This window comes from Excalfactoria chinensis, chromosome 12, assembly GCF_039878825.1.
Source record: "Excalfactoria chinensis isolate bCotChi1 chromosome 12, bCotChi1.hap2, whole genome shotgun sequence".
In the NCBI taxonomy this organism is placed as follows: domain Eukaryota; kingdom Metazoa; phylum Chordata; class Aves; order Galliformes; family Phasianidae; genus Excalfactoria; species Excalfactoria chinensis.
In genome coordinates, this window is record NC_092836.1 from 16,952,081 (window position 1) to 16,963,684 (window position 11,604).

The following is an 11,604-nucleotide window of genomic DNA, read 5'->3' on the forward strand; positions in this document are numbered from 1 at the left end:
GTGCGGAGGGGCCCGGCCCGCCCCCTTGCGGGCAGCGCGGCCCTGAGGCTGAGGGCGCGGCCCCACCGCCGGCGGCGCTCGGGGGGCGGCGGCCGCTTCAGCGGGAGCGCTCCGTAAGTGGCGGCCCCGGCGCGGGCAGCGCGGCCGCCTCCGGGGGAGGGGCGCGGGATCGGCGGGCTGGGCCGCGGGGCGAACCTCGGGGCGGCTCCGTACCTTCCCGGCCCCGGGCGAGGAGCCGTCCCGCAGGCAGGAGCCGGGCGCTGGGAGGCGGGGCCGACCGGGCTCAGCTCCGCGGTGCTGCCGCTCGGGCAGCGGAGGCCTCGCGTTCTGCGGCCCCGCGGTGCCGTTAGAGGCGGGATGCCGCACGGCGCCCTTCTCCTGCCCTCGCCCTGCGGCCCAGCACGGAGCTCTGCCGGCGCATCCCGGGCCGCGGTGCCATCGCAGAACCGAGGCCGCCCCTTCCCGAGCTGCTCCGTCCGGCTGCAGCGAGTCCCCTCTCACTGTAGCACAAGTGCTGTCTGCCTTCACGCTCGTTTAGAAGCTCGTGGGAGTTCGGCATCTCTCGCAATGCCCCAGCAGCTCCCGCTTCACAAAGTTGTTCCCGGGGTACCTGATCTGCATGTGTGGGGAGAGACCGGCATGCCCGGGGAGGTGCGAGATGAGCGCGGTGTGAGCTGGCTGCCTGTTTGTGCTGCTGGCAGACCCCACAGCGGCCCACTGTTTGCCTTGCACGACGGCTCTGCTTCAGTTGGTAGTGACAGCTGTTAATCACGCTGCTTAATGCAGTTACGGACGGCAGAGAGGCATCACAGTAATGAGAACTGCGCAATAACCTTGCCCAGAATAGAACAGCAGAGCTGAACAATGGCTCATTTCTCTTTGCAGGCACATCTTTTTCTATTCAGAGCTCATTAACCCCCATGTCCCTTTGCATTCCAGTTTGGAGATGTAATGTCTGCTGAACTACAGAGAAACCATCAGAAGTCTGCTGCAATAGTTCTTGAGGTCTGCACTACTCTGCTCCAGAGGTAGCTGTGTTTTCACTGAAGTAATTGCTGGCCTGACATTACATACAGAGATCTTATAAACAAAGCTGTGCAAATACTTCCCCTAGGATCATCCCACGGTGTTTTGCAACTCCTGATCATTTGCACAATAGAAGCATGAAACAATTAAAGCCTTTCATGTTTTCAGTACGAATATATCTGTCAAATTGCACAACCCTGATCCAAAATGGGACCCGTTTTAAAATTAATACTGATAATTAGTGGTGCATGACTAAGCCTGTGTGGGTGCTTTCATGGGAGGCTGTAGAAATACAATCCTTAGTAGCAGATGGGGACCAGTGCAACCCATTGCTTTAAAGAAGCTGCCTCTGCAGAGCACGTGGGCTGAGGGACAACAGAGGGGTGGAAGGGGCAGTGACTTACCAGTCACCACCACAACAGGGAAGTTCTACTTTGGGGTGAGTTTTACTGGGTCCAAAATACAGATGTGTCAGATGTGCCATTGGGATGGATGAAATCTCTGAAACTTTCTGTAAGTTAAAAGCAAGAGAGGAGAAGAAGAAAGGTACCGTTACTCTGGTATGGATGGAGGCTGCCTGGCTCATCCTGTAGCAGACTGAGGACAGAGGGGTTCTGAAACACTACACAGCTCTGCCACTTGCTGCAAGGAGGCCGAGCAGAAGCAGTGAGGGGTGAGTGAGTCACTGACCTCAGCTGAACCAGGCAGGACTTTGGGAGCTTTCAGTAGCCCTGAAAAAAAAAAACACGCTTCTATTTATTTATTTTTTAATTTTAGGTGGGCACCTGTGAGCTGCTCTCAGCAACGGTCCTAGTCCAGTGGGAAGCTTTGGAAAAGGCTGCACCTGTCCCTAAAAGCTTCGCACTGTGCATCTGTTCTCATTCTTTCCTAGGCAGAAACTCATGTGGTTCCTATGCGGAAAAGCCATCGGTGAGCACGCTATGAAGTAGATCACATGTGAGGGACCTTGAAATGAAGGGAAACAGTCTGCTGCTGTAGCCAGCACCTGTCTCTTGAGTGGAGGGCACAACAGCTTGGTAAAAGACACTAAAAGCTGGCAGGATGAGTTCCAGCTCACCCTCTGCACATGACTTATACCACAGCGGCACTACAACAACCAAACCAGATGCAGGAACAACTCTGGATGCAACTGTACCAGAAACAGCTACTGCGAGCCCTGAGACTACTAGCTTCAACAGCACCAAAATCCCAGACGTGGCCAGCGGTGGGCCCAGCATGAGCACCATGCTGCTGTCCTTTGGAATCATTACTGTGATTGGGCTAGCTGTAGCTATGGTAAGAGACACTGCTCAAATCTTCCTCTGTCCATTGAGGGTGAAGGGTTGCAAAGGGGCTCTAGGGCTGATTTGAATTAATTTCTATGTTAGTTTAAAGGCTCACCTAGAACTGGTAGGAACGGTGCTCCAGTATTTCTGTCACGCTGGGGTCCAGGCAGAGCAGGCTGCTCAGCAGGCCTAGAGGAAACCATATATAGCATCAGTATTTATTTTTAATAGCAACGGGATGTTCAGTTAAAAGAACACAAAGCAGTGACAGACTGACAAACAAGTCAGTCTGTTCTGACTTGTTAAGTGGAACAGCTGCATTGATTTAAACCTTGTCAACACCAGTGTCCCACAGGAAAGTTCATCCAGCTTAACTTTTAAAGCAGACTTAGACCCTGTTAGTCTCCTCTGTGGGCATGGCTTTTTGAACTGAAGCAGCCTGAGTTCATTTTTGCTGGACTCGTTCTAGACTGCATTTTTGAGGGTCTCCTTGCTCAGGTATCGGCAGAGTCCTCAAGGATTTGCTGCATGTAACTAACCGTGCCATTAATAAACAGCTATAGTTCTGAATCTGACAGACAATGCAAGCACTACAGTTCCTTCAATATATAACTGGATCATTTACCTACCAACAGAAAATGAAAGTAGCAGCAAGCTCCTGTTCCTCATGTGAGGAAGGGCTTCGCTAATACAAGCGGCAGAGGAGCCTATGGAAAGGGACTACTGCAAAATTTCATTGCAGACCCAAGGAGGAGTTTCTCCAAAAGCCCCCAAAGAGAACCTGGAAACACTGTCCTGGAAGTGGTCATAAGTTCCCGAGAGAAACAGCCAGCATTCGTAGTTCTCAGAACAAGGCTCTGGAGGCCAAAAGCCTCACTTTCCTCCCAGGACAGCCCCTCTTACTGGCTGACACGAGGCAAGTCACTGAGCATGCCCTCTTTCCTTCTTCCCTTTGTACTGGGGAGGGGGTAACTGCTTCTGTGCTGTAGGAAATCTTCAGGAGAAAGCTAAAGGGAAGTTTCTTCAACCATTCTAAAACTGCAGCACATGGCCTCCAGCCACTAGAGATCTGCTGAGCTATACTTAATATACACCTAATAATTCTGACTACTACTAACACACCTAATAACAGGACACCGTAGCACTAGTGTCAGGCTTGATGCACTGTCAAGCTTCCACTGATGTATATGAAATGTCAGTTCCAGTTGTCATTTCTGTCACTTCTTTTCCTTTGCTTTGGTGCACAGTGACATCAGACTTGCTATACCTCCTATCTGGGTGCCCAAAATTCCTCCTCCCAGCTGTTCCCCATCCCAATGTTTGTAACAATGATTTTCTTTCTCCTTCAGGTTCTGTATATCAGGAAGAGGAAGAGGTAAGTAACATCTCCTGTTGGCTGAAGGGAACTCAGTGATTCAAAATCCAGGTAGAGCTAGGAATTAGTGGGGAAGGTGGGGAGGGTTTGAGGAATGGTGTCTGAGAACATGCCAGGATCTGTAGGTAAATAATGCAGGGCAGAGACTCTGCTCTCCTGGTGTTGGTCCACCTTTAGCAGCAGAGCTTCAAAGGCTCCTCTGGAGCTCTGGGAAGGAAAACATGGTTGAGCAGGAGGAGGTTAGGGAACCTGCAAGTTCTTTACACTAAAAGAGGAAAGTATTATGAGTAGATAAAGAAGCAGGAAACTCTGTTGTGAGAAGCGTGGGTCTCATTTCAGCCATTCCCTGATCTGTGCTTTCAAGCAGCCTGAGCCAATGATGCTGATCTTGCAAGGCTGAAGGCCTCTTTAGCTTCAGTCACAGCAATGCCAGCAGTAAAGTGCTGAGATGCAGCTTTCTAGTCCAAGACTTACTGTATTAATTTCCTTCTTAAGCTCTTGGCTGAAAATAGAGGAGAGCAGCATGCAGGAAGATGTTTCTTGATTCTTCAGTCTTTTACAGCAGAGACGGTGGTGGACAGCTTTTAGATGTGGTGCCTCTTCTCTTCCTTATGGAAGGGCCACAGACCTTCAAGAAATACTGCTGTCTGCTATGAAATTTTCAAGCCCATATCTGGATACTGCTCCAGGAGGAGCTGATGCTGGTCCTGTAAACACAGTGCTGCTGGAGATAATGGTTGTGTTGGCATCAGTCTCAATTTCCTATTTTCTATTTGTTGTATATCTATTTATTGCTTTCCATTTTTCATTATATACTTCAAGTCCATAGTTGAAGTACTGCTCTTAAATTGCTGGAGCTAAAAGCAGAGTCCTTCTGGCAGGCATAGTGTGATGTGACAGGGCTGGATGTAATGGGCAGAGAGACAGGGAGAGGAGCTGCAAAATGCATAGCCATTACATTCCACCCTCTTGTTTTTCCCAATACTTAAGGCTTGTCCTGAGCTTTTAAGGTCTTCTGGATTTTGAGTTCCTATCCCTGTTTGACTCCTCTGTGCATAATGCCTGCCAACATAGATTAGCAAAGGCAATTAATCCCTGGAGCTGTACTCTAGGCATCTTCCACTCTTGCCAGCTGTGTAGCAGGTTCTTATCCTCCTTCCCATAGGAGGGGGAATGTAACTATCCAGCAGGCAGCAACAAGAGCCAAATCCCTATGCAGCAGGAAAAACATTGTGCAAAATGCCTCAGTAGTGGAGCAGAGAAGACAGTCTGAGCATCTGCCCTGTCTATTAAGCTTTTCATCCAAGTCTTTGCTTTCCCTTCCATGGGCAGGTTGGAGAAGCTACGGCACCAGCTCATGCCAATGTACAACTTTGATCCCACTGAAGAACAGGATGAACTGGAGCAGGAGCTCCTTGAACATGGGCGAGATGCAGCATCTTCGCAGGCATCACAGAGCAAGGTAGGCAGCAAAGTAGTAACGGCTAGGGTATTGCTGCAGCCATGGGCACCTGCACTGCTTTTGATGATGTAGCAATTAGACAGATCATTACAGTGGGAAAGGCGTTACAGCAAAGGTATGATGACAGAAGGACTGGCACAATACAAAGGTGCTATAAAGAAAGGGAAGAAGATTACTTACTCACATCAGAAGATTCCAGGTTTCTAGAGGAAAGTTTCACCAAGGAAGACTCTCCAAGAAGAGATGCTTCCCTACTGGCAGTCAGCCCTTAAATGAAGTTTAGAAGAGGTGCAGCCAGGCCCCACCCTTCCTATCACATAACTGAATTGCCTTCACCTGTGCTCTTGGGCTGACCGGGTCCTTTCCCCAGGTGCTCAATCAGTGGTTCAGGCCGTGACTAATCAGTTCCCATACAGATGAGAAGTTTCTGTCATTGTACTGTAAGAAACTCATGTAAGACCTCAAGAGGGCTCCTCTCACCTCACCCAGCTCTGGATATGGGGGTCTTGAGCACTTTAGAGACTTTAGGATGGTTTGAAGAGTCAGGCAATTAGGACAGCAAGTCTGGGAAGGGTAAGTGCTGGCACAACTCAGCTACAAGAGAGAACAGGGTAACTGGGAACTTTGAGTTTACAGCAATTTATTGCCTAGGGCAAATAGGATGAATGCCATTTTCTGGGAGAGGAGTCTTCACTGTTGTATTGGTTATTAATATACAGATGGTAACAAATGTACAGAAGGAATAAGTAAAGGAAAACTCACCAGTGGTGGTGCCTTGGCTGAAGAAGCTGGGGCAGTCCTCACTGGTGAGCAATCTCCAAGAGATGCTGCCTCAGTGGGGTCAGCCCTTAAATGAGGTCTCAGAGGGGATGGAGTTGAGCTCCACCCCTTCCAGGAGCACAGCTCCATCACTCTCACCTGTGCTCCCACAGCTGACCCCACACTTGCCTCAGCTGATTAATCAGAGGTTCAGGCTGTGATTACCAATCACCCATACACTGTTCACAAGGTACTGAGGCTGTCTGGTGCTGGCCCTGAAAATAAGATATTTCCACCCAGTTTTAAGGTATCTCTGCTCTGCTGAAGACTACAAGTGTGGAACAAGGTCTTGTGAATGCCGAGACAGTTGTTAATGGTCCAAATGAGCCTTTGACATGAGGTCCATCCCCCTTGTACCAAGACTTAGGAGAAATAGGGAGGAAGAGCTCTCACCATTGTCTGCACCTAGTTTCATATTGTTCTCTGTTTCTTTTGTCACTGCTATCACACACAAAAAGCCTTTCCCAAAGACAGAGCCAGCAGGGGTAGCTGGAGCAGGTACGTCTTCTGGCAAGTGGTGCATCCTCCCCTTAGAGTAGATATGTCTCCTTTTTTGAATCCCTCTCCAGCTGTTCCACGTTGCTCACTTCTTCCCTTGCTCTTCCAGTTCCAGGAGCAGGAATTCTCCCCAACAGGCCTCAATTTTCACATACTTGACACTTTCAGGTAACCTGTAGCAAGCTTGGTGTGGGCAGAAGGGAAGAAAGAAGCAAATAAATACAACTGTAATTATAAAATTATTTGCTTTGAGGGATACTTCCCAACCTGCCAAAGAACGTGCAGGAGGTGTTAGAATATGGGCATATTCCATACACCATTTTAGGAAAACAGAGAAATATAGATGTATGAAAGCATAGCTTAGTGCTCAGAGGAGAGGATCGATGGGGAAAACATCAAGTTTATATATCAGAGAGCAGTGAGGTCACTTTTTCTCCAGACTGGACAGCCCAGGCGTCCTCACAGAACATGCCTCCCAGCTCTGTTACCAGCTTTGCTGTCCTTAGTAAGGAGCTGAACCTAGTTACAGTTCTGCACAGCCTGTGCCCAGGGCTTTGCACCAAGGTAAGGCAGACTTGCTGGGTCTCATCTTTCACTGCTTCAATGCAGATTCTGCTGACGAGTCAAGGAGCTCTCCAAAGACCCAGCCGTCTTGTGTTCACAGACGTTGCCAATGCCATCAATGCATGAACAGTACCTGCCCCTGCTCTGGGATTGTGCCGATGTTGGGGACGATGGAGCCACCAAACCAGCGACTTCTCACAAGCGTGGCTGAGTCACAGAGCCCAGCTGGTCACGCTGCTGGGTTTTATTGCAGATGGGCACATGCTCTGGGAACAGATGCCACTTGGGAAGGAAACCCTTTATGATGGCAGTAGCAGTGTTTGGTGTGTCCACTACTACTACAAGGTCCTGAGCTGCTGTGCTGCTCCAGGTTCTGGGCTGGTGCTGACTGACACCATCTACCAAGCTGTGTGCTTAGCGATAGTGCTCGCTCTGTTGTAGATTAACTTATCCGAGCACATCTGTGTGCTCTCTGGATCAAGGCAAGAGGAGAGATGCATGTTCCAGGCAGCTTACCTGTTGGCTTTGTGCCACCAGTTCCCAACGAGAGCAGTGAATGAGTCTCTGTGCAGCGACCACAGCATTGGCAGATGCTGGAAGGGTGACTGGTGACAGAGCCTTCTTCAGCTGGGGAAACTGGTGGTCCTAGCTGAGTGGTAAATCAGAGGCACACAGTGGAAAACGCATACAATGGGCTTTTCCCCTTGTGGCTTGTGTGATGCTGATAAATGTGTGCCTGGGCTGGCAGTGCAGCATGGGAAATTCACTAGTTCTAAAATGTGAAATGGTGAACATCTGACTGGTAACACCCTAACTGAGGAAGTGGCCAAATATCCCAAATTAAGGCTGCTTTGTAGAAAGAGGAGAATCCACAGAGCTGGCAGCAGGACTGCCGTGTCTGGCTATGTGACTCCCTGCTGCTGACCTAGGAATGGTGGTGCCTGCGCCAGAGAGAGCAGTCAAGCAGAACTGGGGCTCTGGTACCACATGTCCTTCCTGCTTCAGCTCAGGGAAGTTTTAGTGAGCAGAGAGAATATTAAGCCTTGAACTTTTGAATGAGGAAAAGCAGGCCTTGGCTCTGTGTTACAGTGTCTGCCCAGAGGTGGCTGAACATCTGGTTACTTCCTTACCTGACAGACCTGCAGAGTATTCTCCCTGCTGATGTTACTTGCTAATGTAGAAGCTGGGTCTTGGCAGATAAGCCAATAGCTCTTTTGTAAGCTCGAAGCACCTCTCAGCCAGTGTTCCCTTCAGGTCTGTGGGAGGGGGTGCACAGGGGTCTCTGTCTATCTTGGTGTGCATCATGAGCACTGTTCTCTGCAACCTTTTTGGTGGCCACCAGCCCAGGGTGCTGCTGGCCAGCACAGGGACTAGGAAATATTAGCATGGTCTGTGCTGTGCTCTCACAATGCAAACACAGAGCATGGCAGAAAGGGCTGCTGGAGGGTCCGGTGTGGCCATGGCATTGGGCAGATGCCACGTCCTCCTGTCCTGCTCCTCAGCCTTGAAACTGCAGAAGAGATTCAAAAAAAGGTTTGTGCTTCTGTTCACCCTGTTTGGCCATCAGTGACCAGGGGGAAGGAGTGCTTCTTTTTGGTAGCCTCCTGCAGAGATTGTCTCACTCTTAGAATGGGGGTGGCTTTAGGAGGTGAATGCACAGATCAGATTGTCTCACTGCTGTGTTCCTGGTGCTCTGCACGCACAGCCTGCACACAAGCACTGATGCCCAGCCATGTACCGAGCACTACTGATATTTTTGTTTGGTTTGTTTTTTTGTTTGTTTGTTTGTTTGCAGCACCTGCTTTTGTCAGATCCTATTCCATCCACAGCACTAATTAACAGGGAATCAGGGCCAGCCAAAATTCGGGTACAGATCTAAAGGTGAGCTGTTTGCAAGGAGGTGTTTCACCAGTGGCAAATCAGTAACAGATGCTTTCTTGCAAGTTTGGCCCTCCAAGTTAGTTTTTGCTCTCCTAAGTGCTGTATTTTGCTCCCCACCGTGATCTTTCTTCTTTCAAACCCTTTTCTGGGCACATGCCACTGACCCCTGCAGGGAACAGCTCAGCAGCCCAGCCTTCTTCATTGACCCAACTTCCCTCTTGACATTTTTGCAGGACTAAGTTGCTTTAATTTTTCAGTCTCTTTCTCTCTCTTCCTTTTAAAAACCAGAGAGCTATGAAAGGGAAGCATGGAAGTGTCAGCACCTGTAGAAAATGGTCTGTCCTTAACACCTGGCAAGGTATGGCGGGAGGCATTCCCAGGTTGCTGGTGTTGGCACTAGGGGGAGACCACTGGAAGGAGGACACGGGCACAGATATTGCATGTAATCTAAATTTGGAGGCTACTGTCTTTGGGTCTTAGGTGAGCAGCTAAAAGAGCAGCCACGTTCCGCAGCCCTCCACCTCCAAGTGCTCACTGAGAACAACCAGCTGCAGAGACTTCAGATTCCTCCCTTCAGTATCAGGAGCCCATTGCCTGTCACACTCCTGTGCTCTGCTGCAGGGCAGGGACATGAGTGGTGGCAGTGGTGCATGGCTGTCCCAACCTGCCAGCATTCAGTCCCTCTAATTCTGAGATGAAGCTTGTGTTGTTGTCATCATACACTCCACAAAAGGCAACCTATGCCGGGCTGTCTCCTCAGACCACTGTGCAGTTCTGAGCAGCTCGTCTGCCAGCTGCAATAGAAAACCACACACCTTGTTCTGCATCAGTGCTGAGATAAACCTTGTATTCCTGCAGAGGAATTCAACTCTTCTTCCTGCAGCAGTAGGTTTTGTCCTGTGATGACTGCCCTTGGGTTAAAGAAGTATGGAAAATAAGACTAAAAGAATATCGTGGGTATTTGCTGGGCTTGTACTGGAGTATTCTTGTAGTTCAGTAGCACCTTCGCTCACAGTCCTTGGAAGTATATGTGCAGCCTAGCAAAAGCATTCTGATGTAACTGAATTCAAGTGTTCTGTGTTTTAAGCATCGAAATATAAAGAAAGAATTTACACGAAACATCGTGTGATTTCCTTTTTTTTCCATATTTTCTGGGGTAAAGTGGGCTTCATCCTCAGTCCCTGTTGGGAAATTTGTACACAGTGAACTCCCCTTTTCTTTCAAAGCCTGAGGGAAGCATGAAGGGCTTCAGATGGCAAGTTCTGCAGTCACCACCTCCACACGGTGCATTGTCCTGTATCCTCAGTCACAAGGTACTGGAAGATACACAGGAGGCCCAACACTTGGGTTTAGGCAGGGTGGTTTTCCTCGCATCATTCATGCTGGTTCCTGCTTTCTGATGGGTCTGTGGGTGCTCCTGAGTAACCGCACCATGTTTTATAACGCTCAGCACTCTGCTTCACATTCAGAAACAAGTGTGCCCAGTGATAGGAGCGCATGCTGGGGCTGTTGAACACAGAAGAGGCAGAGCAGATGCCGGAGGTGCTAAAAGTTTTATACCTTTATTAGAAATAAACTCCAAGGTTCGTTTGCAAACTGCCAACTCGGACATGAGCTGCAGATGAATTTGTGTCCACTGAGGAAGCCCTACCCTGAACTCAGAGGAGAAATCAGCAGGGACAGATTTGCCCATACGGTGTCCCAGCTGGCTGTGAGCAGGCAGCAGGAGGCTGTCAGACTTCCACCCCCAGCAGTATGCCTCATCCTGTGGGTTTAGGTCACCCCCTGATCCATCTGATCCTTAATGTCCCTGGTATGGGGTAGGGGAGGAACTAAACACTCTGGGCCCTTTTCTGCCACCAAACTCTATACACAACAAACTACTGACAGGGCAAAGCTGAGAATAGGTCAGAGTCCTGGTTGCTGCTGAACCAGGCAGATTGGACAAAGTGACTGAGAAAGGAAAAGAAAAAAGTGCTTTTCCTCTATTCTCTCTCCCCAGTCAGCCCTTCCTCTTAACTCTAATGCCTGCAGACATTTCCTTGCGTTAAATACATACCTGCTAAGGAAACGGGCCCCATGAAAGGATAATAAATGAGTTCAATCCATACTGCCATTTCATGGGTTTCTGCTATGAGCTGCCATAAATTTAAAGCCAATTATGTCCTGTTTAAATATTTAACACTGTAAAGCTAGCCAATTTTACATCCTGTCGAAGATAATTGAAACACCCAATTTATTCCTTTAGTAGGCACGCAGAGCATCCTCCAGATGAAAATACCATCAGGATTTCACTGTTTGCAAGGGGATAACAGAAATATCCCCATTCCTCAGAATGTAGCAAGATGCTCTTTGACACTGGAAGCATGAGCTGAGCCTGCTGTTGGCTGCTAGGTAGCAGCCAGCTTTTATTTGCACAGCTGCAACGCTAGAGGACCCCACAGAGCACATGATTCATGCAGGTGCAACAGTAATTTCAGTTGCATCCCGACGCTCTGCAAAGCAGCAGCTATTGAGTCACTTTGGTTCTTTACAGGCACTCCTTGGAAGTGATGAAAGCCAGGGGTTGTGACTAAGCTTTGTAAACACGTTCATGAAAGTCACTATTAAATTCAGGGGCTGCGCCACGAGGCAACAGCGAGGTATGGAAGATGGTCCTGAGCTGATAACACCAGGAGAAATACTTCAGTCAG

General features: G+C 49.1%; 1 protein-coding gene across 6 annotated transcripts; it reads left to right on the forward strand.

Moving 5' to 3' along the window:
* The first annotated feature begins 2 nt into the window (after positions 1-2).
* Positions 3-10,030, forward strand: C12H3orf18 (chromosome 12 C3orf18 homolog). 6 transcript variants are annotated; one of them, XM_072347437.1, is made up of 6 exons: positions 3-113; positions 886-1,028; positions 1,919-2,322; positions 3,662-3,687; positions 5,020-5,149; positions 7,076-10,030. In XM_072347437.1, exons 3-6 carry the CDS (start codon positions 2,089-2,091, stop codon positions 7,154-7,156), a joined length of 471 nt encoding a protein of 156 aa, XP_072203538.1. In that variant the 5' UTR covers positions 3-113; positions 886-1,028; positions 1,919-2,088; the 3' UTR covers positions 7,157-10,030. The 6 variants fall into 6 exon arrangements, with proteins under 6 accessions (XP_072203538.1, XP_072203540.1, XP_072203541.1 ...); XM_072347439.1 differs by having other exon boundaries at positions 1,923-2,322; XM_072347440.1 differs by having other exon boundaries at positions 886-1,005.
* Positions 10,031-11,604: the final 1,574 nt, after the last annotated feature.

Excerpts from the sequence above, each read along its gene's own strand:
- C12H3orf18 (XM_072347437.1), top strand. The coding sequence starts at position 2,089 with ATGAGTTCCAGCTCACCCTCTGCACATGACTTATACCACAGCGGCACT. Across the intron at positions 2,323-3,661 it reads TTGGGCTAGCTGTAGCTATG|GTTCTGTATATCAGGAAGAG; the intron begins GTAAGAGACACT and ends TTTCTCCTTCAG. Across the intron at positions 5,150-7,075 it reads CGCAGGCATCACAGAGCAAG|ATTCTGCTGACGAGTCAAGG; the intron begins GTAGGCAGCAAA and ends GCTTCAATGCAG.